At 39.2% G+C, this 27,910-nt stretch overlaps 2 protein-coding genes across 2 annotated transcripts in view; one reads left to right on the top strand and one right to left on the bottom strand.

Moving 5' to 3' along the window:
- LOC139132099 (VWFA and cache domain-containing protein 1-like) overlaps positions 1 to 24,373 on the bottom strand; it is a 34,772-nt gene extending 10,399 nt beyond the window's left edge. The window contains exons 1-12 of the mRNA XM_070698494.1: positions 24,044 to 24,373; positions 20,092 to 20,154; positions 18,651 to 18,812; positions 17,866 to 18,074; positions 17,274 to 17,433; positions 16,828 to 16,966; positions 15,165 to 15,245; positions 14,290 to 14,460; positions 7,131 to 7,219; positions 5,482 to 5,617; positions 4,053 to 4,214; positions 3,410 to 3,536 (exon numbers count right to left, since the gene is read on the bottom strand). Coding sequence (XP_070554595.1) covers positions 3,410 to 3,536; positions 4,053 to 4,214; positions 5,482 to 5,617; positions 7,131 to 7,219; positions 14,290 to 14,460; positions 15,165 to 15,245; positions 16,828 to 16,966; positions 17,274 to 17,433; positions 17,866 to 18,074; positions 18,651 to 18,812; positions 20,092 to 20,154; positions 24,044 to 24,190 — 1,646 coding nt within the window. The 5' untranslated portion in view covers positions 24,191 to 24,373. The remainder of the gene's footprint in view (positions 1 to 3,409; positions 3,537 to 4,052; positions 4,215 to 5,481; positions 5,618 to 7,130; positions 7,220 to 14,289; positions 14,461 to 15,164; positions 15,246 to 16,827; positions 16,967 to 17,273; positions 17,434 to 17,865; positions 18,075 to 18,650; positions 18,813 to 20,091; positions 20,155 to 24,043) is intronic.
- Positions 11,189 to 11,925, top strand: LOC139132130 (uncharacterized). The gene is made up of 2 exons (XM_070698524.1): positions 11,189 to 11,612; positions 11,811 to 11,925. Exons 1-2 carry the CDS (start codon positions 11,204 to 11,206, stop codon positions 11,888 to 11,890), a joined length of 489 nt encoding a protein of 162 aa, XP_070554625.1. The 5' UTR covers positions 11,189 to 11,203; the 3' UTR covers positions 11,891 to 11,925.
- Positions 24,374 to 27,910: the final 3,537 nt, after the last annotated feature.

The following is a 27,910-nucleotide window of genomic DNA, read 5'->3' as shown; positions in this document are numbered from 1 at the left end:
TGTTCTCCGCATTCAAAGTCTGCGGCGCATTCAATTGTTTTTCTCTCACATATGTCTCCGCATTCAAAGTCTGCGTCGCATTCAATTTTTTTTCTCTCACATATGTCTCCGCATTCAAAGTCTGCGTCGCATTCAATTGTTTTTCTCTCACATAAGCTTATGTCTCCGCATTCAAGTCTGCGTCGCAATCAAATGTTTTTCTCTCACATATGTCTCCGCATTCAAAGTCTGCGTCGCAATCAAATGTTTTTCTCTCACATATGTCTCCGCATTCAAAGTCTGCGTCGCAATCAAATGTTTTTCTCTCACATATGTCTCCGCATTCAAAGTCTGCGTCGCAATCAAATGTTTTTCTCTCACATATGTCTCCGCATTCAAAGTCTGCGTCGCAATCAAATGTTTTTCTCTCACATGGGTCTCCGCATTCAAAGTCTGCGTCGCAATCAAATGTTTTCTCTCACATATGTCTCCGCATTCAAAGTCTGCGTCGCAATCAAATGTTTTCTCTCACATATGTCTCGGCAATCAAAGTCTGCGTCGCATTCAATTGTTTCTCTCCTAGATTGGCGTCGCAGTCAGTGATTTTGTCACCAACACATGAGGGCGCTGGCAAGTTTTTGTGAGCGTGACCCTCGCTCCATGACCCATGATTGCTTCCGAAAAAAGTATCACTCTTTCAGTGTTCGTGATCGCGAAAAGCTCATTGATTTCGAAGGTAAGTGACAAAGTTATTCATTGTATTGTAAGCTTATGGGGTTAATGATCTAGCCACCGTCTAGCCCTGGATGTATTGGCAGTTGTGGGACGGGCTGCCGTTTTACATTCGGACGCTCATGTGGGACCCATTATGATGCGCCCATACTGGTGAGCAGCGTACCCCCTTGGCTAGATCATTAACCCCATAAGCTTACAATACAATAAATTACTTTGTCACTTACCTTCAAAAATGAGCTTTTCGCGATCATGAACACTAAAAGAGTGATACTTTTTCCGGATGCAATCATGGGTCATGGAGCGAGGGTCACGCTCACCAAAACTTGCCAACGCCTTCATGTGTTGGTGACAAAATCATTGACTGCGACGACCATCCACAGGCGGCCCAATCACTATTAATAAGCTTATTATTGAGTTTTTCTCAGTTTTCTCTGTCACTGTCAGTCCCTCTCCTTTTCTTCATGCTCTGACTGATCGTAGTAAATGAAATAAATGACTATTTAGCCTAACCTAAAGCCTCTTGACTCTTTATTTATTTTACACCCCATTACAAGGATGTTTATCTCTCATATACACATCTTGTAATTAATTAGTCAACACAACTAATTATGCTAATCCGTGGACTTATCAAGGGTTGGTCAACATTGGAAAGATAGAGATGTAAATGAAAAAGGAGTTTTAGTAACCTTTCCTATCTTTCGCGATGTTGACTAACCTATAAAATCCCTGATAAGTCCACGGATTAGTATAATTAGTCATGTTGACTAATTAATTACAAGATGTGTGTATATGAGAGATAAACGTCCTTGTAATGGGGTGTAAAATAAATAAAGAGTCAAGAGGCTAGGTTAGGCTATAAAGTAATTTCTTTTTATTTCCTACGATCAGTCAAAGCGTGAAGAAAGGGAGAAGAACTGATAGAGAAAACTGAGAAAAACTCAATAATAAGCTTATTAATAGTGTTTGGGCCGCCTGTGGCCCATCTAGGAGAGGAACAATTAACTGCGACGCAGACTTTGAATGCGGACACATATGTGAGAGAGAAACAATTGAATGCGACGCAGACTTTGAATGCGGAGACATATGTGAGAGAAAAAAATTGAATGCGACGCAGACTTTGAATGCGGAGACATGTGAGAGAAAAACATTTGATTGCGACGCAGACTTTGAATGCGGAGACATATGTGAGAGAAAAACATTTGATTGCGACGCAGACTTTGAATGCGGAGACATAAGCTTATGTGAGAGAAAAACATTTGATTGCGACGCAGACTTTGAATGCCGAGACATATGTGAGAGAAAAACAATTGAATGCGACGCAGACTTTGAATGCAGAGACTTATGTGAGAGAAAAACAATTGAATGCGACGCAGACTTTGAATGCGGAGAACAGGTAGTTTTGGGCCACCGTAAGACCAGACCAGACCAGACCAGACCAGACTACACTACACTACACTACACTACACTACACTACACTACACTACACTACACTACACTACACTACATTACACCACACCACAGCACAGCACAGCACAGCACAGCACAGCACACCACACTACACCACACTACACTACACTGCACTTCATCACACCACTCTACACTAAAATGCATTTGCTAGGCCCTTACGAGAAGAGAAAATGATGTTGATAAGCGAAAGATAAATAGCATTATATTACCATGCCCTGTCCATTGTCCAAACTTTCAATCAAATTGAAACTTGTGATATGTAAATGTAATATCTGAGTTTTTGTCATAATTTAAAGCGTTTGGTCTCGTCAAAGTACGCTAGTATAACATCAGGCACGGTCCCTCCACAAAATCAGGGCTGTCATATGGTTAACGAACTGTCACACGATCAACCACTTCGACTTTGTCAGAAATTAGAAACATTTTTGCAAGCTAATACCACAGCAAAATAACAAAATTAGTGTGACGATTTTCAGGCAGAGACTTTTTTCCATGAAATGGCAAAAATAGCCCGGAAATACAGGAGCAGACTTTGCTTACTCGAACTCTACGTAGTAGAGAGTCGACGAACGTTCCAGAGGGTTGACTTTGACTGCAGCGGAACTAGGTCAAACCGGCGACGTGCATATAATTACGCATGCGCACGGAAACTTCCGGTGAGATTGAGGAAAGGGTCTATTGGTCGAGCTGAACCACGTGACTGCCCACAAATACACAGTCTTGGTTTGTTTTCATGCCCGTGAATATGAATAATATCGTAAACATAGTCGTTCGCATGGGAAATTTTCGTAACTTTTGACGGTTTTTAGGGGTTCATTGATAATATAATTGAAATAACAGACTCCGCGCTTACCATGAACGTTTATTTATGGGCGCGGGCGAGAGGAAAGCCAAATTAACGGGCGAGGCTTGAAAGCCCGCACCCATAAATAAACGTTAATGGTCAGCGCGTCGTCCGTTATTTCTATACTATTGTACTCCAAAGTAACCCACTTCAGCTATCGCCAATTTTAGAGTTCAGAATTAGAAACGGTTGATGTCTATAGGTGAAGTAACTGCCAGTGGTCAGCAAAATGAGGACACACAGTCACATCTAGGTATGTACTTATTTGATTTTGATGTCCATAAAGCATTATACACCGGTGCAATTACTATTCTCCAGAGAGCTTTACGAATCTTGCCTGTTAAGACAGCACACTTTGTTTTTTATTTTCAAAACAGAACTCACCCCTGTGACACTGTGTAAACCTGATCCTCGAAGTCCGCTTCTCTTTCCAGTGACGTGATATGCACGAACACCGGGTCTTCCTCCACAGTGCTCGGTGCAGGCATCAGGGGATGTGTCAGCGTTCGTCCTGTCCAGGTACATTCATCAAAAAATAACGCACCATAGAAATCAGTGCATCTATCTTAAATTGTGGGAACTATGACTAATTGCTGCGGATTGTTTTCACCAACTGCGACCTTCTTTATTCAGTTTTGTAAAATTCAAATAAGCTGTGTACTGTAGCCTATGTATCTTTATATGAATATTGAAAAAGCGTGACTTGTTCAGCCTTCTCTGTTCAATATAAAAGATACGAAAAATTTTGTTTCATATTCGATAATAATCGATATTTTCACTTCTATCAAATTTCTTTCCTTCCCAAAGTCCCATATGATACACAATTTTTATTTTGACCGATGTGAATGTTCTCCGTTGTTTATGGATACGTTTGTACTACAGTACACAAAAAGTGTATCAACTGACAAGTTATGTTATCCAAAGTCCATTTATCACAAAGACTGAGACATGACACAAGAATGAATGTTACCAGAGAATTGACAAGCAAATGGGAGAGCGGAAAAAGCGCCCTTGAAGGTTTTCTTACCCATTGACGAAGTCTCCACTTCGTAGATGAACGAGTATGTTGATTGTCCTTCGTGGAAATAAGTAATATCGGCAAACAGATCTTGCAAAGTGATGTCAACGCCGACGACTCCTTTCAATTTACCGCCTTCTAATACTGGAAGTGCCGCCGTTGTTAACAAACCTGCAGAACACCAGAAATGATTACGTCATGATCGCGCATTATTTCTAAGATCACGGTTGTTGACATAGAAATACCTCAGTATTTGGCCATGGAACTCGCATACGTTACTATTTGTGGGCGGCCGAACTTCTGTATGGAAAATTAAGGCTGAATCGTTACAGGAAGGTGGCATTTTTCGCCTTGATTTAAGGAACAAATCACTTATTAAATTTGATTCCACTTTTTCAAATAGTGAGCGAGTTACCCTCGTGTGTCCGTTGAAAAGTAATGCAAACTTCATTCAATATTTACAGGTAACACTCGTCCCAGATATTAAAGAATAGAAAATCTTGTCAATTCGGCCCATACTGTACGTAAACTATATGAAAAGTGACTTCTGGTCCAGACTAGAATTTAAATGTAAACAATAAAAATGCATTTACACATTTGAACGATAAGTTGACATGGTGTTTCAACATTCTTTGGGGAATAGAAAAAGAAGTTGCAATTGATATAAAAAATAAAAATAATAAAAATCATTGAAAGTTAGCCTTACTAGGGCTTTAACATTGTGTTTGTTTTCTTCTTTTTCTCTGAAAACCTATCAACACGCGGACGGCAAACAAAGAATTATATTAAAAGCGTTATACTCTAAAGAGTAGAGTTTGAAATTCGTCGGAGCTGCGCCTTTCCGAGTTTCTTGTTTACAAACAATGTATTTCGTGCACGATAGCTAGATGCACCTCATCATCATAGCTGCAACATTTAAATTATACGATGCACCACAGTGTGGAGGGACCGTGGATGCACTAGATCATGACAGACATGTTTTAACTTTCATCAATCACTATCTTACCTTTGATACAGGGTTTACATTGGCCGTATGGGTCCTATACGACCTTTGAGCGCAGTTCTGACGACTGTATCCCTTTAAGTATATACCTACACATTTTCATCGAGCAAAAGTTTGAAATCCACACTTTATCGAAGCTAAAGAACATTTGGCCTATGTTGAGCTACAGTTAGACTGAATGATCCGTCGCTCGAGGGCGTTCTCTACGCCCCCCCCCCCCAAGCGTAGAGAACGCCCTCCAGCGACGGATCTTCAGTCTAAGCTACAGTGCAATTCAACAATATCTTAGGGCGTATGTTTGTATTTATCCATTACGAAAGGTACCCCTAGGCAAGCACCGCTTAACACCATAAGGAAAGTGAGTCCAGTGTTCTTAGGGTGTGCCTTACTTTTCGATTGCTGTACAATATTGTTTGTTTGCTTGTTCTCACTTACCTATACCCGACGCGGCTTGATAAGGCACCGAGAATATTGGCGTGTCAGAGGCAACCACCGTCGAGAAAAAATTGTAGTAGGACGCCATCTGAACCCGAAGGTTATTTGGGTTGGTAACTTTGGTGAATCGCCCAACCTTGAGACAAAAAGTATCATTAATATTCGCGATCATAGATTTATTCAAACAAAGGAACATTTAAAACACAACAGAATACATAATGGATAGGGAACGTTGAAATGCTTAGATAGTTGAGGGCGCACCATTTAGGAAGCAGCCACTACTGATAACCAAAGCAATTTGTTTGAATGATTAACTGTGTATATTTCTCCTGAACTACATTTCAATAATTTTGTGCCGTCAACAGATATGACACGAAAGAAACAAGTGCTGGCTTGGCAAATGTCTTTTTGAAACACATTCTGATAATTGTTTAATTTTGCTTGTTTTTGAATGTAGCCTAGCTTTATTTTGACTTCTTGGAATAAAATGAACTCTATTATTTGAGTATCTTAAGGATATTAATGTTACAAAAAAATCAAAATTTACTACCCTTCTTTTCGTGTGAATAAAAATGACTATACAAATGAAATATATGTAGAGGTGTGAAACACATTAGAAAGCTACGTAAATGCCCACTTTTCTGTATTTTTAGATGATCATCGGTAGATTCTTTCTATCGGAAGAAACATAGACTACTGACTATGGAAAGAACGATAAGCGAATTCAAATTGAAACCTATTTTTCTGGAAGTAGAAACCAAAGGATTTTAACCTATTTCATTGAAAGCACGCTTTAAGGTTCCCAGACAAGAAATGTGATCTTTTAATCTAACAATTCTCTAACAGTTAATAAACTCAGAACCCCTGTAAAGTATACATTTTCTGAAAGCCTACATATATGGGAACATTTTGGTAACCACAGTGTCACCATTGTTTACATAGCTATCACGTGACAAGATAATTTGCATAACCTTTCAAAAGTCGGTTTTCCCTATGTTTTGTCTCAATACTTCAAAATATCTGACTCAAACTTTCTGGAATGCAAGCTGTCACAATGCTCTTTCAAAGTGTGTCTCAGATTTTTTATATCTTGTTTAGTTTTTTTGGAGCACAATTTTAAAGAAATCAACTACGGTAAAATTCACTGCTCTGGAAGTTTTTCTAGCATAAAAACTGTTTAAGAAGGTTTAAAAAAATTCTGAGACATACTTTTGAAGACCTGTAGGATAGCTTGCACTCACATGAATTTCAGCCACATATCTCAAAGCATTGAAACAAAACATAGGGAAAACCGATTTTTGAAAGGTTATGCAAATTACCTGTCACGTGATAGTTATGTAAACAATGGTGACACTATGGTAACCAAAATGTTCCCCTATATCTAGGCTTTCCGAAAATATACAATTTACGGGGGTTCTGAGCTTATTAGACACTAGAGAATTGTTAGTTTAAAATGGTCAATTTCTTGTCTTGGAACCTTAAGTCTCAATTTCGTTAACTTTCTGTACTGACACATCAACACACATACGTACATTTAAGAACTTCACTGATGTATTATTTATTTGGAAAGGATATTTCAAAGTCTTTAATAAACAGTATTTTGGCAAAACATCTTGCAATTTTGCCTCGACATTAAGCAAGGTCCTTACTTTAATTTCTCCTGCACTCGAGTCTTTAGGAACACCAAAATCAGTACCGTCCTGTTGCGCCATGGCTTCAAGCAGTACCTCGTCCAATTCTGAAGTTTTGGGACAAAATTGTAATCCCATAAGTACGGCAGAACGTGGAAGTGGTATCTAATATTAAGAAAATGTTTGGTTTTGATTTATGGCCAGAGTCGTTGTGCTAAGCAATGTCACATTTTCGCCTGTGAACTATTGGTCACGCTCGGAAAATACTGATTGCTTATCTTTTTCTACAATTAGGAGTTGAAAGATGATCGCAGAGATCACAGACAATTTTTCACCCATGTTTTAACCTGTTAACCCCATTTCCCTGTAAACAGGTGTACAACAACCAATGATAACAATGGGTTTGGGCCAAACCATGGTGGTGAAAGGGTTGATAGAGAAATTTCAAGTTTCTTCTAATTGGCTTTTTAATGAACGAGAATCAGAGGGAATGAGGTCACTATAACAGACACAGCGGCTGTAACGTTTTAGTGACTTTTTGTTACTTTTGTTCCACAAAACAAATCACATTTCCCTCGTGTATGTTGAAAATAGAAAAATGTTAGTCTCACCAACACAACTCATTGAACACACTGCGCACTGTATTCGTATATGAATAATCGTCTGAACAAAAATTCATTTCTCAACAATGACATTGCTGACAAGCTGAACACTGGGAACTTTGATATTTAATATTTTAAAAGTTGAAAACAAAGCTGACTGAACAAAGTTAGCGGGAAATAAGAAGCTACAGCTGATTAAGTGCCATGTGGGGCGTCGTCGAGTGGGTGGCCAGTTTAGTTGACGTCGTGCGATGGCGCTCTTCTGTAGCCAATTCTCACCTGTCCCTCGTGTCAACAAACACGCCTACTAGTTCACGCCGACAAACTTGAGCGTGTACAGTATTATTTGAACTCATTAATGACTATTTAAGCTTATACACTTTCATTAAAGAGGCAATCCCATTTGGTAACATTTTTAAAAAACATTTTTTTAATGCCAACGGTCGATATTTGACGTGGCGACTGCGCGCGGATCGCGAGATATTGATAAAAACATGTCATTTCCCGAGCGTATTTTTCACATCCCGAAGTTTTACGATCGTTTCTGATTATGACGCGAAATCCACCGAAGGTTTGTTGTTGTGCTGATTGACGATATTCTAGGGAGTCCATAATAAGTTCGAATGACGCAATTTTACCTCCCACTGCGAAGACTTTATATACAGCATTATGCCTTTACCACAGGTCAGTTTTTGAAAACTTCTTCTTAGCTTTGTCGTTGTCATTATTCTAAATCAGTTGTATTATATTTTTTAACCAATACCACATAAACATAAGTTTTTACGTTTTAAATATTAGCCGCCTCCGATGACTACATTTTGTCGTCTGCCTCACAGAACGTGTGGTTCGCCGCGCGCGTGGTATGCGTCTATGCATAGGTACGCGGTGGCCACTATGTATCAACCGCACGTAACTGGGCTAGTCACCTATGCGAACTCTGGTGGAATCAGCAAAACTTGTTCTTCGTTTTATCACCAAGTCAGTAAGACTCAGCTTTCTCCCACGGGGCATGACCTATCACCGAGGCAAGTGGTACTGTGGCGTACAGCAGCGTCAGCGTAGACTCGTACTCCATAGCTTAGTTGACAATGGCCCCAGTGCCGAACGTTCGATGTTCGGAAGCTGAATTTAGGTGGGCCACCGGAATTCAAACTTTTACTTTTTTGAAGACATGTTTTTATCGATAACTCGCGATCCTCGCGCAGTCGCCACGTCAAATATCGACCGTTGGCACTAAAAAAATATGTTTTAAAAATGTTACCAAATGGGAGTGCCACTTTAAAATGCCAAATTAATATGTGCGCGTCACTTTCGAAACCCGGCCACATATAAATGCAGTCGCGATGCTGAGAAGCACGTGATTCACACGGCATGCTACAATTCACCAAAATGGTTGCGATTCAATAAAGAATAACGAGCGACAAATTTACTCAAGGTCTGTAACTCTGGACTATGGCAAGCCAAGTGTTGCAAAATTCAAAAAACACATTTGTCTAAGTTTTCATGTTTGTGTTCTAAAAATTTATGTTTATGTTCATAAAAACCATGTTTATGTTCTTAAAATGTATGTTTATATTCTTAAATTGTATGTTCATGTTCATAAAAACCATGTTTATGTTCTTAAAATGTATGTTTATATTCTTAAATTGTATGTTCATGTTCATAAAAACCATGTTTATGTTCTTAAAATGTATGTTTATATTCTTAAATTGTATGTTCATGTTCATAAAAACCATGTTCATGTTCTTAAAATGTATGTTTATATTCTTAAATTGTATGTTTATGTTCATAAAAACCATGTTTTATGTTCTTAAATTGTATGTTTATATTCTTAAATTGTATGTTCATGTTCATAAAAACCATGTTCATGTTCTTAAAATGTATGTTTATATTCTTAAATTGTATGTTTATGTTCATAAAAACCATGCTGTTATTCAACCTTTCATGCTTATGTTCATGAAGGTCATTTGTTTGTTCATTGAAAAAATTTTATGTTCATTAAAACACTGCTTATGTCCATATCTCCCTGTTAACACTGAGGGCGCTCTGGAGTTAGCAGCACGAGACAGCTATGGCGGCGGACCAAACAGTTACACTGCATACAGCGAGAAAAGTGGGCTTTACGTGTGTTTAAAAGCAAAGCTTAGCACATCGTGGATCTAGACAAGTAGAGCGTGCTCGAAAACGGAGATCGATCACAAGTTTGAACTAAATATCGGCTGTTCTCGGCGGAGAAACTGCACGCTCTCATTCGGAGGCGCAACCAGCGTATATATATTACCATGGATGTAAAAAATAGAGACAGAGACAGAAAGTGAGCCAGGAGCTATGTAGTCGATTGTTTCCTCCTCGATGAGCCGCATATCATCGTTAAGAGAGAAAAAGGTCGTAGTATTGCGACAACAACATTACTGGCACGAAAGACGCTATTTTTGACGCTGTCTGTGGCAATGCACGGAAAGACTCGACGTTTACCGATGACAACCCGAAGGCACGCTATGAATAAAATAACACGCTAATCCCGTTACGGGATTACGAGATAACGAATCGGCGGCAACTATCCCTTGAACAAAGGATCAAAGGAGTGTCCTGTATCCTTCTATTTTTTACATCCATGATATTACACACTTTCGAAGTCCGAAGTCAAAGACTCAGGGCTGTGGGAGGCACTCTGATCCGATGTAGAGATGGGTCTGTCACTAGTGAGGGGAGGACCGCACAACAAAATACCTTAGGGGTGAACCATTTGATTGCTGGGGGATGGAGGAAATGGGTGGGGCAACAATTTTTTTTTTCCCATGACTGTGACAGCAAATTTTTTTTTCTATTGTCAGTCCTGCATCAAATTATTTTTTCTGTATGCAGTGGCAAAGCAAATTTTTTTTCTCGCTTGCCAATTTTTAATACAATATGCTATACATACACGTTATTGGTTCACAACCGGATGTTTTAATAACTTGTTGTGTTCATGGTTCTGCTATTAAAATTTTATGTACAACAAATAACTAGTAAAAAATCCATTTGGAGCTGACTGATCTTGTGAGTGCTGTATCCCTGATCCCTCTGAGTTGCTTTCCTTCAAGCCATCATAGTAGTACCAGGAGCCAGAACAAAATATCTTGCATGTGTAGTGTGACCCGTTCCAATATGTTACGTGTTTTCAAATAAATTTATTTTGAAAATGTGTGCTACTCATGAGATGGAGAAGAGGCAATCTATGAACAAGAGACAATTTGAAGATTGGATTGTGAGTGAAAAAAAGTTAGAGCAAACATCCTGGTGCAAATCGCTGATGAAGATGAATTTAATAATGCTGTTCAGCTTGTTGAAACAGTATCTGGCAAAAAAGTATCCCAATACCACAAAAACCAAAACATCCACTACCAGATGAAGACCATACAATCCAAGTACACTCACCTAATGCAATTAAAAGAGGGAGACAAGCTATCTGCATTCAATCAGGAAAAACACTAGCAACTGTATAGCGATATGAAAGAAGTATCCAACCAGACTGACAAACTTGACCAGCTGTACTCAAGCTGTGTAGCAGACGTGGAAAAACTCAACAAGAAATCTGCGTCATACCAAGAAAGTATGGTTTTCTACCACTCTCTACAAGCCAAGGTCAAGGCAGTTGTGCAAATGGTAAATGAGAAAATGGCCACCATATCAGCTGTGCATGAGAAATACAAAGAACTGTACGGAGCTAGCCAGCAGGCAGCAGCCAATAACAGGAGAGCTGCTAACGAAAAAAGAAAGAAGAAGAAAAGAGCTGCGATATCAGCATCACTCAATACCAATCCACATGTCAAGGCAAAGTGCCGAAGAGAGATGGCAAAGGACATCCACTCAACTGACATTGTCACTTTATTCAACAGACAAGAAAGGGGAGACAAAGGTAGTCATATCAGCAGATTATTTTGAGTGATGACTTTGTTTATGTTGGAGTAATATAAAAATGCATATAAAAATCACCAATATTAACGCTTTTGTCCCTTTCCAAAGTGAGAAACCTTTTAATCAAACACAAAACTACTGCAGACAATTTTTAATAAAAATAACAATTTTCCTTTCTTTCAATTTTCCTTTCTTACAGGTGCTCAGCAGGTACCTGCATGTACCGAACCAAAAAGATATGGGATCTGCCTACTGTCATCCATGAAGCCACTGCCATAGTCTCCAGTAGAGTAATAGTAGCCTGGTTAAACCAGATGGCTGATCTGTTCCATCCACTGAACAGATCAGCCGTCTGGTTAAACCAGGCTGATAGTGACTAGTATAGAAGAGTAGGCTAGTGATCATACAGTTGTGATCAAAGTCAGTACTATAGCTGTGTTTTATATAAAATCAGTACTGTCAACTTCTCAGGAAAGAAGTCATGTTTTACAAAAGTTGTGTTTGTATTTCATATTTGTTATTGTATTTTCATTGCAAGGAAGACATATATTTTGAGAATAATATATTGCTTTTAAAAGTAGTTCATTGAATCGTGTCGTTTGTTTTAAATTTTCAGTAGATACAGATCACAGCAAGTCCAATGGTTCCCCTTTTAATACTGACTGTGTCAATGCTTTATTGCAACATATTTAAAACACTGTCATCACAATGAAACTTTGAACATTGTGTAGTATTGAAGTTTATTTATATGCCAGATTTTTTACATCAGGATTCACTCTAAAATATTGAAAATATTAGTGCCGCCGTAGGCGGCCGCCCTCCAGCGTTTTTTTTAAATCAGTCCCAAACTTTGGTGATTTTAGCACATGGCGACAATTTTTTTTTCTCTCCTGTCTGTTGGAACAATTTTTTTTTCTCAAGCCATTGTTGGATCAATTTTTTTTTTCTGTCCTTCACCTGCCGACAATTTTTTTTCCCCCAGATCCTCCATCCCCCCCCAGAAATCAAATGGTTCTCCCCTTAATACGATAACGTAAAAGATCGACCAAATACCTTCAACTGCCCACGGTCCCTCCACCATGTGGAGGGACTGTGAACTGCCCGATGCAGATAGCCTATCAAAGACACGTTTTCCATTTGACAACTCGCAGGTCATACTTCACTGCATCTATTAAAAGTCGCGGGTCGCTCATTTTTGCAACTCGGGACGCAGGTCGCATGTCGTGAAGACCAGAAGACCGGTCACAATGCATGCTGTGTACGGTCTTTTATGTTATCACAATTTAATAGGTCTGTTTTTGTTCGGTCCTCTTCTCACTAGTAACGGACCATTCTCTACATCAGATTTTAATCAGAGTGCCTCCCACAGCCACAACAGCCCTAAGTCTTTGACTTTGGACTGCCAAAATGCCATAGGCAAACCGCTGGTTTTGCCCCGAGTCAGAGAGCGTGCAGCACAGTCACCTTTGGTCGGAATATTCCACTCGGCGTCTATGCCCTCATAGACGTGTGTACATATGCCTGAGAAGGAGATGTACACACGTCTATGGGGGCATAGACGCTGAGCGGAATAGACCGACCATAGGTGACTGTAGGTGTGCGTGCAGTTTCTCCGCCGAGAACAGCCGATATTTAGTAACCACACAGCCCCGAGTCTTTGACTTTGGACTTCGAAAGTGCGTAGACATTTTATAACGTTAAACCGCTGGTTGCGCCTCCGAATGAGAGCGTGCAGTTTCTCCGCCGAGAACAGCCGATATTTAGTACAAACTTGTGATCGATCTCCGTTTTCGAGCACGCTCTACTTGTCTAGATCCACGATGTGCTAAGCTTTGCTTTTAAACACACGTAAAGCCCACTTTTCTCGCTGTATGCAGTGTAACTGTTTGGTCCGCCGCCATAGCTGTCTCGTGCTGCTAACTCCAGAGCGCCCTCAGTGTTAACAGGGAGATATGGACATAAGCAGTGTTTTAATGAACATAAAATTTGTTCAATGAACAAACAAATGACCTTCATGAACATAAGCATGAAAGGTTGAATAACAGCATGGTTTTTATGAACATAAACATACAATTTAAGAATATAAACATACATTTTAAGAACATGAACATGGTTTTTATGAACATGAACATACAATTTAAGAACATAAACATGGTTTTTATGAACATAAAAGTACAATTTAAGAATATAAACATACATTTTAAGAACATAAACATGGTTTTTATGAACATGAACATACAATTTAAGAATATAAACATACATTTTAAGAACATAAACATGGTTTTTATGAACATGAACATACAATTTAAGAATATAAACATACATTTTAAGAACATAAACATGGTTTTTATGAACATGAACATACAATTTAAGAATATAAACATACATTTTAAGAACATAAACATGGTTTTTTATGAACATAAACATAAATTTTTAGAACACAAACATGAAAACTTAGAACACAAAAATGTGTTTTTTGAATTTTGCAACACTTGGCTTGCCATACTGGGCAGTCAATATTTGTCGTCAATGCCCACATCTGTCACTGAGAAATACCGAGAGAAAAACCTGGTATACCTGACGGTCAGTTTAAAAATGGAGTAGATACATAGTTTAGAAGTAGAAGTACAATCTGGACTACTTTTTAAACGATTGATCTTCAAGATTGACATACTTACGGTTTCCAAGGCCAAAGGTTAAAATGATGACTTTATTCCCCATTTTAGCATTTCGTGTCTTGATTGTCTGCATAATATCATGTCTTCTCCAAAACTCCTCTTCACTTTCCGGTACATCATCGCCCACAGCGTCCTCCGGTTGCCCGTCGGTCAGGAACAAAATGACATGCTCTAGAAATTCAGACAGTTTGGTCACGTGATTCAATATTGGTGCACACAAAGTTGGACGTCACGCCGTTCTTATACGTATTATTTTTTTCAGAAGGATTCCTTTGAACTCTTTATCAATAATGGTATCATGCTATACTTCTAAATACGTGCAATGATGCTGAAATACCACTATTACTGCAGTAACAACTTCTTCTCCGTCTCGTCAATAGTGACAACAACAACAACAACAACAACAACAACAACAACAACAACAAAACCATCACCACCACCACCACCATCGTCGCCGCCGCTGCCATCATTATCATGATCGTGATCATGATCATGATTATTATCATCGTCATCATTATCATCATCATCACCACCACCATCATCATCATCAAAATTATCATGACATCATCACCGTTTTGGTTATGATGAAAATGATGATGATGATGATGATGACAATGATGGTGATGATGATGATGAGGATGATGATGACAATGATGATGATGATGATGATGATCATGATGGTTGTGATGATGATGATGATGATGATGATGATGATGATGATAATGTTGTCAAACAACTGTAAGTTTGATTTCGCTATCATGTAATGTCATCGAAAAAGATTCATAATTTTCATAATAGTATTTCAAAGACTTTCAGTGTTTAAAGCGTAACGAGGGAGGGCGCCGTTTGAATTTTGAATAGACAAGTTCGTTTACCTCTGTCTTGGGAATCCGAACGTTCAGACGCCTGGAGCAAGTCGAAAGCTGCATCCAGAGCTCCGGAATACACAGTGCTGCCTGACATGGAAGTAAAAAAAATATTTAATTTATTATCAAACCGTGAAGACATCGTGCAAGCCTTTCTGTAATCAAATGTACGACATCAAATTACACACACTCTACACAACCACCTATATTACTGTAGGTTGAAATTCCGTTGAATAATGTCATACGTGTCTTAATTCAAACTTTTTAACCTCAATGACCGAGCCAGACACACATTCCATGCTAACTGGATGGCCTCCACAGCCCGATCTAGCAGTCGACATGTTTGTGCAACAAATTCTTTCTTTTTAGTGAAAATCTGGATTCTCGCTCTGAGAAAATCAGATCATCAAAAATCACTTAGCCCGAGGAGAAAATGAACAACTTGGGAGAGAAATAAAATGGAGGAAAGAGCAAATCAGGAGAAAATGACACCGCTGTAATGTAAATGCATAACAGCAGCATTAAACAACTTCTATTAGAGGGCAGCGTCCTCAGAGGATTTCATATGCAACGTGCACTCGCACTGCAGTCACCGATGGGTCGTACAGAGTTCGACTATGTGTATATCGACATATCATCTGTAGGCCAAACAGCTGCGCGTAAGCAGAGTAAATTCCCCGACACCGTGCCACGACCCCGGATGGGAATCACTGTAGTTTTTTACTGTAAACACCGTCTATCATCGAATGGGTCGTAAAAAACCATTAAGCAGTTCCTACTCAGAAACAGTATAGTCGTAGTTTTGCCGTAGTAATCCAAGTTAACTTTGCGTTTAATGCTCGATTTTCTTAGATAAATGTATCAATTTATGCAAATTATGTGAGGATGTTTGAGTACGCAAACTGGCTATTGAGTCGTCATAAGGTCAAATAGGAAAATGTTTTCCGGTCACGCCAACCGGAAATATCCTATTTAAAATGCTCCTACCCTAAACCGTTTTTTCGACTTCCAAAAAATGAGCATGGTTTTGACAAATTTTTGCGGCCTTTGATGGGTTACACCCTAATAAAAAAGGTCCCGACCACCTACCATATTTCCTGAGGCCATGTTAACAGAAAGACAGTATTTTTAACGCCCGAGTGGAAAATATTCATCGGCCTAAATCCTATACTATCTGTACCATTCATGACAAAGTCAGACATAATAGCGAATTGTGTATATACATATGGAAAGCTGTGCTTCAAAGAGAGATGTAATGCAGTTTTGTGTGTCGTTCTTTCTCTGACGCGGGCGATAATTTTCGTCTGAAGTGAAGCTATCTGTAGTGGTTGTATCAGACACAGAAGTAAATGACTCAGTCGCATTGGGAAGGTGTGTGAAAATGTCGTTTTAGATGTTCAGCTGATATAAATTTTTCAAAGACATTGCTGGTCACCATAGTAGTTCAGTCGTGTACGAGTCTCCGCCAATGCCAACCCAGGAGACCCGCACATGATAGAATCTTTCAGTCTACCTTAGCAGTGTACAAATAATCGCGTTGACCTCAAATCTTGTAAAATTTGACCCATATCCTTCAAGGTCAACGTACTACCGGAGGCAACTGCTGACCTTAAAAATGTGGATCAAGAGACTTTCAGATGGGGATTCCGTTCTGAATATCAAAACAACTTACCTCCATCGTGGATGGTATTGACAAAATCGTGCAAGCATTCTTTGTTCGGAGGGGTCGCTTGGGCCAGCTGACTTTCGTAACACGTGTCTTCACATCGGCTCGGCGTCGAGACTGTATCCGAAAAGGCAATTACATTAACCTGAGAGAGAGAGAGAGAGAGAGAGAGAGAGAGAGAGAGAGAGAGAGAGAGAGAGAGAGAGAGAGAGAGAGAGAGAGAGATCAGCAGAGGGGCACTTGCCGGTTGGGATACTTTGCTAGCCAGGGTCCGTGAGAACAGCTTTTACTTCCCCTTGCAAGTTACATTCCGTTCAAAATTCGTTCAATGGTAAAATTCTTATACGTAAAGCACAATTGATCATAATTTCGTAAAAGACGTGAAGTTTAAAAGAATTGAGGTCGTATCTGAGGATATAATACCCCAATAGTGTATGTGAACACACCCTTACCTTATCATTTGGATTCATGGTTTCTACAACAGTAATGGCGGCTTCTTTTGCAATTTGCATCAACGTTCGCCCATCGTGTTGGATGCTCATGGAACTACTTTTGTCGATAACGATGACCACGTTTTTCGGTTCCGGAGTTGCTGTCTCGACATACCAAGGCCTGAAATCAATACAGAAAAATGCAATGTGGGATAACTTGAAGAAAATGTAATTGTTTTTATCGTAAATTTAAACTTTTTATTCCTAAAGTCACCATTTTGATACTTTTGATACTTCTACCAGTATTGTGATGAAGTATATTGTCTCATAAGACTGCCAAATCATGACGAAGTTGGCGCCAGTTTTCAACTTGTGAACGCAGCCTGTATGTTGACAGCTGAATTTTAGTACCGACAAAAATTCAACGTCTCGAGCTCCGTCACTCCGAACACGCGTTTGCACCATGATCACAAACTTTGTTGAAATTTTGTCGATTCAGACATTGATAAACTCGCGAACTTTTGGCAAGTGTGCCCCTAATTATGATATGATGATGTAGCGTTCTACCTATACACTAATATGTTTTGAACATTCGCATGTGCGTTCTTCTTACCTGTATCTGCTATCGTAATCATCACAAGAAGATCTGGAGCTGGCGGGGTAGATTGTGAAGACACCGTCCTCGCTTCCAAAAAATTGCCATTTGATACCACTGTTGTCCTCGTAATTACGCTTCATGACGTCAACGACGCTAACGGGGAGTCGACTTGCATCATTTCTTGCGTCGGGCGACAATCGCTCACATGCCGTGTCTGTATCAATCTGCGAAATTCAAAATGATTTTTAGAAATCAGAAACGTTTTCTCACGCTCATTCTGATAACGTAAATACGGTGGCAAATAGGATGCTCGCAAAGATGAAGATACGTGTATCTATTTTAAGAACGCGTACAGATCATAGCCAATATGCCAAAATTGCCATCATAATAGTCGTCTAGTCGTCCTCATCCTCATCATCGTCGTTGTCATCCTCATGGGCATCACTCCCTCCTCCTCCTCCTCCTCATCATCATCATCATCATCGCTGTCGTTCATAGTTCCACATAGCTTTCACAACAACGAAATTTTTGCTCAGACAAAGCTGAATTTTAAAAGGGGTATACCAATTAAGTGCTACAACGTAAACCGGGAAATTGACCTTGGTGATTCGTTCGAAATACTTGAAATCGGAAAGCTTCAGCATTTCGTTAGTATGGAAGTTTACACTTCATTTTGGAAGCATTCTTTAGACCTTAGTCGAATCAGAGCAGGGCTACTGGTGTTACAGTTCATAATCAAACCCTCACACATTCAGTCCTTTGAATACATGGGCAACAAAATACTAATTGCGTGTCCTTACCGCTCTGCCAAATCTGCTACTATACGTCAGCTCGTCTTCCTCAAATTCGCAGCATTGTCGCCATTCGGAGCCAGCTGACGATATCGACGACTGGACCGCATCACGCAACTTTTGAACGGCTTCGACACTGCTTAGAAATCTCTCCGACAGTGAATTGTGTAACTGGAGAAGACGATGAAATTATATATGTAAATTCATTGGCGAAATTTTGAAGATGAAATTCGAGATACTACTTCAAATAAACTTGCGTCAAAGCTAGAGTCTTACAAGAACTATCCATTGTGTTGAATCGCCATATTAGATTAATGTCTCTCATCAGTGTCTTCGTCAGACAAACATTTCGTCTGCAGCATAAAGAAATACGATCTTCAACGATGTAATTTGTGATCCACTTTTCCTATATCAGTATTTTGTTTGAGCTTGAAAATACAGATTCTTTGGCAACTCCCCAAACCGTGTCCAACTATTTGCCAACACAGCCTGTACAGTGTATGTGTTCAATGTCAACTGTATTTTGTGTGGATTAGAATCAGGGTGTCAATAATTAAAATATACAGTGTACTCAAGGCGCGGTGTGTGCAATGATGATAGTTCGCGTTCCACCAAACTTTCAGAAGAAGAATAGGAGATGCTGATGTGCAAAATCTAAATGGGCGAACACTACTACACGAAGTGAAGAAACATTTACTTTCAATATATGCATTTTTGGCCAGCACCTTCATGCAGACTACGCCTCTGGGACAGATATTCGGACGCTCAAATTTTTACAACACTCTATCAGCCTACCATTTGTTGGGGTCTCTTTGAGTAAGAAACGTTTTCACCGTCTTAAGATTTTGAAAATAGAAAATTTTAATTTTTCCCCATAAAGTTAACACAGGGATGATGGCCATTCAAGTATGGGTAATTTTCAGGTAATTTGTTTCTCTAGTACCAAACTTTGCATGGCGAGCCCTGCATTTTATTCTTTATTTCGAAAGGAAATGGTTTCAAGTTGTTTTGAGGAATTGTTAATTAAAGTTTTCGCTATGTATACAAATTTATTTTACTAAAGTTGGTGTTTCTCAGAAAGAACAAAAGCTGAGCTTTCCAAAAATGTATGGTTTGTGCTATTTCATTCTTGTTTATTTAATGTAGGGGAGGATATAGTACCCCCTACCCCTACCCATTTTTCGCGGTACATGCAAATAAAAACCAGTGCAGACAGGTAGTGCATCCCAAAATATCAAATAATGTCAACATCTGTTTTCTAGTTCAGCAGATCCCAAAGAACAAAAAAATACCCATGTAGTAGGTTTAGGGGGGGGGGGTGCACATTGGGCCCCTCCAGCCCACGGACTACAGTAATATCTCCTACCGTGTTTCCTGACAAGAGACATAGTATCACGTGACGTAAATACAGATAGCAATGTTCCCAACCCGGGCGTTTCTTTGCACTTACCTGTTCTATAAGGCGTTCTCCATCCAACGTGAGGCTTTGAAAAGTTAGCGAATTAAAATGTTGCTAAAAAGAAAAAACAAACAAACAAAAGTAACATTGAGAATATTTATTTCACAAAATGAGGGTTTCAACGGAAACTGGTAAACAACAGGGACAAGTCCATTGGCCCTGTTGGGGTATTCACTTCGTCGCTGTACCTCCGCACACGTCAACTGTCCGCTGAATCTGGCTCGTGTGAAGTCACTCAGTCTGTTCTCGCACATGCTCGATCGCACTTCTGAAAATCAAAGTCATTTCTAGGCCGGACCAGGCCTTTAATGAGGAAACATGGAATTTTATGCGTTCATGGATACGTACAACTTCAACGTAAGGACGTAAAACTTCAGCAGTCGCCAGTTCTGAAGCTTGAACGAGTCACTTTATCTTGTTACATCAGGGAACTAACTTGTTAATTGCTATTACACTGACGAAAACACCATCCTTGCTCCTCAGTGTTATTCAACATGTCTCTGCATGAAACCAAGTATCATGCGCATGCGTTACAGACGTGACCTTCTCACCTGAGAGGGAGGTCATCGTGCAGACAAACATTTACTCAATTGTTTGCACAAGGCAGGCTTCACCTACGTGAGAACATCTCCTGTTGTAAAGGCTTTTGAAAATTCAAGGCATTTATCCCAGGCAAGCTGTCCATAGTGAAGTCATGCACATGATATGGCATAGTCTACTCAACACGTTTGACGTCAAACCAGTCATTACAGTCACTATCGGTATCTGGACGAAGCAAAGGCACAGTTCTGAACTTGGCGCGTTCGCATAGACTCAATCTGTCGATGTGTTTATTGAGTTTTCATGTAAAATCTAAATTCAATGAAAAGTATCAACAAAATCTGATAGATGCTGTCGATGGAGGTATGGAGACGACGGTTTAATATAATGCAGGCCCTTTTGGGTTGAATGTCTCTTTGATTTGTCTAAGGACTAAGGACAATTAGCAGAGGGTTTTTCTGATGATATTTTTGGAAAACATAAAAAAAACAAGAAAAAACAATCCCAAACATAATAAAAACAAACAAAACAAAACATATTTCGATATCTTCATAGGTTGTCTCTCCCTTATGTCACTGACAATGCCATGATGGTTTGTTTGAATAGATTAGAAACGTTGAGAGAACTCGCATTTTAATGTACAATACATTACATTATACAAGTGTTCGACAACCAGACTTTTTGTTGATACCAGAGCATCTACCGATGCTTCCCACACGTATCACCCGGTACCTTTTCGTGCGGCACTGACCGCGTGGAACTACATAGTCCGTACTTGCCACGCGAACCGTGATGCCCTTAAACCTCAGAAGACACCTTGAAAGAGTTCATGTGAACAATTCGTTGTTCGGACAATAACTCTGTTTAAGTATAACCATTTCTCAATGGTTGTGAAAGTGATATCCCCCCCACGATCTTGACGACCTGCGACCTTCGATTTACAAGAAATGCTCACCTAACTTTGCGGGAAAACAATCAGAACGACGGTTTATCGTGCAGTTTTGTTTAATCGTAATTTTATGTTCAGAGGCCAAACCCTGGTACCTGTTGAGTCGACCATGAACCTGGTAATGTATTACCTTGAATGGAAATGATTGTTGGACCAGTCTAATGTCATACTGTCTCATGTTTTATGTGTTTGTTTTGATATAGCATACAGACACACACGACTCCTGCACAGTTTGCTATTTATGGTAGCGTTGCAGCACGATTCTTTCAAACTTGGGAGTGGCTCGGGATTTCACAGTAAAAATAACCGTGCCATCGAGGTGACAGCCTCATAAGGTCAAAATGACACTTGACTGTTTCTTACGGAAATCCCCCAACTCATCATCAACTTTTCCATCATGTGACAGTGAGAAAGGAGGGCGCCCTATGAGCCTAAACCTCTAACATCATGACGTGCATGCTTTATATGCTCAATGAAATATGAGGCACTAATTCGCGGAAAGTGGAACAACGCCCGATCGTCAACCCTTCCTTTGTTCTAACATGGAGATAGATTTGGAAGTGTATCTGTCGTCTTCCCGACCAGACGCTGTCCCCATTGCATCGCGAATACTTCATATATATATATATATATATATATATATATATATATATATATATATATATATATATATATATATATATATATATATATATTGACAGGATAGGTCAAGCAGCACCAACTCTAGGACACAGTGTTCTTCACTACAAACTAAATTTTATTTTCCGACGTTTCGTGGCTTAATCCCACTTCATCAGGGTTAAAAACTGAATAAAACGGATAACAGACTATAAAGCATGTAAAAGAAATTAAGGAAGCTAAAAATTGAAACGAACTTGAAAAGCAAAACTGTAAAAAAAAGTACTTTTAGTGGTAACTGGACCTCGGACTCAACACGGGGATCTATACTACACAAAGAGTTGTGGAACAACGCAAGACTGTACTCACTTGTTGACTGTCAAGATGGAAATGACACTGAACCAACCAGAGGAGAGGTTGAAATGCATTGAGTGATTGACACCTACAAGCTGATTTGCATATATTGAATGCGATGTACATCACATGCAAACGTAAGAAATGTGCAATACGGTGTACAATACAAATGAACAAACAATGTCTTTGAAAGTGGAGAGACAGCTGCAGGAAAACCAACCAGTACTGAAATATTTAAGCCAGGAGAAAATAGAACTCTACTGAAGTGAAAATTTCACCATCAAAATAAAAAACTAGTAAAAGTACAGGGTAAAATTCAATGTCAATATTTTAAAAGAGATGTAAAAGTCTATATATATATATATATATCTATATATATATATATATAATATATATATTATATATAGATAGATAGATATATATATATGATATATATTATATATATGTTATATGTGAAGTATATATACGGAGAGAGAGAGAGAGAGAGAGAGAGAGAGAGAGAGAGAGAGAGAGAGGAGAGAGAGAGAGAGAGAGAGAGAGAGAGAGAGAGAGAGCGTATGACCATGCCCAACAACACGTAAATGTACGCTTCACGGGTTCACTAAACTCGTATTGCACACAGACTAGTATCACTACCCACGCTCTGGATTGAAGAAAGTCAAAGGAGGTCAAAGTTGACGATTTATAGTTATTGCAACCAACCTATTCAGAACACTTTCTTTCACTGCAGCTTTGAATCGACAAGACCAGTCTGCGCCGCACTTGTAAAAATAAAACCGCGTCGTGCGGTTTACTGCGAAACCCTACAGTTTTCCACTAATCGCGGACAAGTTGCTAAGCTACTCACCGTGCAACAATTTTCGGGATGTCCTACTCCCTATACAAGGATATTTGAAGAAAAAGGTTTGCAGAAAAATCTACGGCCTTGACACCATCCGCCGTGTTCGGAAACCCTTACTCATAGACAACTAGTACGTTGTGACATAATAGGTTATTCAAATCCGATTTTTAAATCAGACGTGTTGTCTTGTTTTCAGTATGCGAGTTTGATTTTTTTCTGTGCGGAAATATCAACGGTGTTTTAGATATTCCATAACAGCAGTTCAAGATTGAATGACAGCATTGTAATACAACGCTGACTTCAATAGCCGCTCTAGACAGATCTGACCCATTATATACAAAGGTTATGAGGTATTGTTTAGTGCCTAATACATTCAGAACAGACGAGGGTCAAGCACCGCGTCAATACATCGTTATTCTAAAGTCGATCATATCATAAAGTGTTGCAGGGAGATCTCAGGTGTCTGTGTAAACACATGAATAGTTAACGGTATTATGATCTCTATCATTTGCTCGTTTGGTAAAGCCAATATGTCCACTGCTACTTGTTCTGACATTTACACACAAAAAAAATGAGGTCACGGAGGTACAATTTCGTGAACCCGAACTAACAAGGCTATACGAGTAATTAATGTACATTACCTGCATGAAGCTGACTCCCAAACTGTCGTCTGCCAGTTTTGTCAGCTTTTGGCTTAGTTTGGTGACATCCAGTAAGTTCGATGTCTGCACAAAGCTGTAGGTCAAAAATTGGATGGCAACGAACGTCCAATACACACTTTTGAGCATTGTATCCAATACGTATTTTTTCACGCTGTCGAATTCTTGCGGGTTCGAAATCACAATGAGATAAATCTTGCTAAGTAAGAGGTTAGTGACTCTATGTAAATGCGACGCTTAAACTATCTTCACGCCAGGAGTCAGGAGCACAACACACTCTCAACTCCGTTACCTACGCCCTTGTTGACGAAACCCTCAGATCAACTTAGAGTGGTAGCATCCGAGGGCGCTGTATTTTAAATAAATTTGAAGTCGATATGAATTCTTTGGATCCTTGTATAATGAAGCGTCTAGCTGACGACAGTGGAAGGTTACAATGGCGCACGCATGTGTCATCTCCGCATGATATTGTAACCGGAGATACATTTAAGCTTTGAACAACGAAAGTAATATTTTGCAAAGTTTCACGAAGCCACACAACGCCGCGTTGGCCGTGTCAGTTTGTCTCCAAAATAAAACGTTTGTAAGCTGTGCTGTAGCCAGACGTTGACAGTATGGATGATTCGGTATCAGTTCGCCGAGTCAATGTCATGGAATGCTTACAACGTCACGAAAACGCTACCGAAAATCTGTATGAAAATACATGGGCAACTGTCGTGCACAAGTTTTTTTTTTTGTGTGTGAGACGGCTTACACTAATTTGCGGAACGGAATGGAGCGGAACGGAACGGAACGGAACGGAATAGCCACACCAAATAAAAAATAGTTTTTCTTAATTAGAGTCCATTTTTCGTCCACAAAATTTTTGAGCGGAAAAGAATGGAATTAAGAGAGACATTTTGATTTAAATAAAATATATCATTTATTCAACTCTACAAGTAAGGCACCTTAATTTTTGAAGTTTCGAAAATGAAAATTATGTCAAATACCACGGGAAACTAGGCTGTAATTTCAATTTGAAGCTACATCTAAATTTACATCTAACCCGTAGCCCGTGAATCACGCCTTATAGAGGCAGTACCATAGTGTGGAGGGGTGGTCAACCCAAAAGAGGGCGTGTCTGTGGCCAACATGTAGTTGTGCACTCTGTTTTGTACGATCGCAATAGCTCAACATACTTTTCAAACAATAATTGCATGTGTACGGCATACAACGACAATTAGGGGTGTAAACACTACCTGCCTTCAAAAACTGGTCACAAAAGAATGACTTAAATTGCAAAACGGCCGTAGTTTCATGTTAACGCGTTGATCGACTGTGTATGTATTAAAGTATGAGCGATGCCTTCTGTATGTATTACTGATGTCCTTCGACCTAGTTGTTTAGTCATTCGATAGATTGAGGGGAGAATCATTTGATTTCTAAAGGAGGGGCTGGAGGATTCGGGAGGGGGAATATTGTCAACCCCCCCACGGAGAATGATAAAATAATTTTCTGCAAAACCCCAAAGTGAGAAAAGAGATGTTACCACTTCCTGAGAGGAAGGCAAAAATGTGATGCGAGGTGCTGGAATTACCAAAAATGAATGTTTAGAACCGACCTTAGTATTTTGATCTTTGAGATCTGGATATTTAAAAATTTTCTAACGTGGGAAGTGGTTAGATATGCAAAATTCTGCAATAAAGATTACAGGTTGCATGAATGAACTTTGACATGCAAAACATATGCACGTGCACTTCATTTTGACAACAAATGAAATATATTGCATTGCCTTCAGTTGTGCAGAAAATAATTTGTTTCGCGAGCATGCTTTTGAAAAAAATGCCGTCATAATGGGTGAAAAAAATTTGTCTACACCTCCATTTTCACAATCCCCTAAATCAACTGGTGCTCCCGTAAGTCTGCAGACCCTTGGCAACAAAAAACGAAAAAGAAGTGGCATCCGCGCCAATTACAAACAATCAGCAATGCAGTTCAATGTATCCATTTTAGAAGTTACGATCCGTCACCGCCTCCCTCTTTTTTTCACCTCCGCGCCAAAAATGTAATTAGGCGCCATGCCATCGAGGTGAATTATTACACAGACCGCCACCTCATAGGCGTTCTGTTGTGTGGGTAGTTTGTAAAAGTATAGTTTATGCTACGTTCGGACGTTCTCTTCCGTAGCCTTAACGTCGGAACGTAGCAGAACTACATTTTTAAAAACTACCCACTCAACAGAACGCCTGTGCGCGATCTCACATGCCTCATGGTAACCATAGCATCCTCCAGCAGATGCGATATCCAGGGTGATGTTTGGATTCAGGTGTAGTTTCAGATTTGAATTATAGCTTCAGTCCAGTAGTCTTATTCATTCCCAGCAGCAGTCTCGGGAGCAGTCTTGCCTGATTATATGTGTAATGTTTGATTTATTGTACTTGTTCTACCACAGTTCCTGAAGTGTGTTTCTATGGAATAAAGTTCTTATTAGTAGTCTTATTCACGATTTTCATCACGGCAAGAGAAACTTCGAAAAACAGATGCATTACTTTAAGGGTTGAAAAGTGATATTTTATTTAAATCCAAATTTCTGTTTTAGATCCGAAATTCCATGCTGTTCCGCTCCAAAATTCAGTGAACGAAAAAAAATGGACTCTAATTAAGAGAAACTATTTTTCTTTTTGGTGTGGCTATTCCGTTCCGTTCCGTTCCGTTCCGCTCATTCCGTTCCGCTAATCAGTGTAAGCTGTGAGACGGCTGATAAACGTTGCTAGTATTACGAGTATAAATGCCATTTTATCGATGTCAATATTTTTTTCTGAAACCATAAAGTTTAACGAATGAAGGTCCTAATGGGCCTATACCACGTCAGATTTGATGACCTCTTGTTGCAATTGGCAGCGAATATTTGGGGTGTTCACTGGGGCATGGACCATAAGATCTACAATATACTCTGAGAAATCCAGGGAGGTTTCGAAGTAATAGACGTTGTGAGGACAACATTTTATTTTTGAAGGGTATAGCTGCCTTGAGGAAGTTAATGAATAAGTCAACATATGTAGCTTTTTTAGACTTCTCCAAAGCGTTCGACCGGGTATGGCGTGATGGTTTGAGAGTGATTTTATGGAAAGTAGGTATAAGAGGGAATCTCTGGAAATCATTGATGACATGTATGATAGGGTGCTTACTAAAGTTAACTTTAATGACATTGAAAAGATTATTTTGAAACTACTGAAGGAGTAAAACAAGGGTGTGTTCTCAGCCCTTTGCTTTTTTCAATTTATATTAACGAATTTGCAAAAAATGCTGAATGAATCAAATCTAGGTGTTCACATTGATAAGCATTTGATACCAGGGCTTTTTTGGGCTGGTGATGTTGCTTTGATAGCAAATAATCACAAAGATTTACAAACTCTTCTAAACATCGCTAATAACTTTGCAGAAAATGTAAATAACATTTCATCAACAGAAGTCAGAAATTATGTACTTTAGAAGGAAATTGCATACAAAAGATACAGTTTGGAAATTAGGTGATTCAATATTGAAAGAAACTAATTCATATAATTCTTTAGGTATGACTATCACAAGATCATTGAAAGATCATGAACATTTTAATATGATTTACAAAAAAGGAATGAAATTGATTGCATACTGTAAATCATAATAGTTTAACCGTTTCTATATGGTGATGATCTATGGACCAATATTGTTTTGCATCAATCAGCTATGGAAGCAGTGTATGGTTGTTACAAAGTAAGGAAGACATTAGGAAACTGACAAGTTTACAATACCAATTTGGAAAATTTCTGTTTAAAGAAAATAAAAATGTTGCCAGCTCTGCAGTTTTAGGTGATCTGGCTGGATGGATAT

Source organism: Ptychodera flava, chromosome 1 (genome assembly GCF_041260155.1).
Source record: "Ptychodera flava strain L36383 chromosome 1, AS_Pfla_20210202, whole genome shotgun sequence".
In the NCBI taxonomy this organism is placed as follows: Eukaryota; Metazoa; Hemichordata; class Enteropneusta; family Ptychoderidae; genus Ptychodera; species Ptychodera flava.
The sequence above is the reverse complement of the archived record's forward strand: the minus strand, read 5'-3'. Positions and strand labels throughout refer to the sequence as shown.

Coding starts and splice junctions, on each gene's coding strand:
- LOC139132130 (XM_070698524.1), top strand. CDS start 11,204: ATGAAAGAAGTATCCAACCAGACTGACAAACTTGACCAGCTGTACTCA. Junction 11,613..11,810: donor ACAAGAAAGGGGAGACAAAG/GTAGTCATATCA, acceptor CCTTTCTTACAG/GTGCTCAGCAGGTACCTGCA.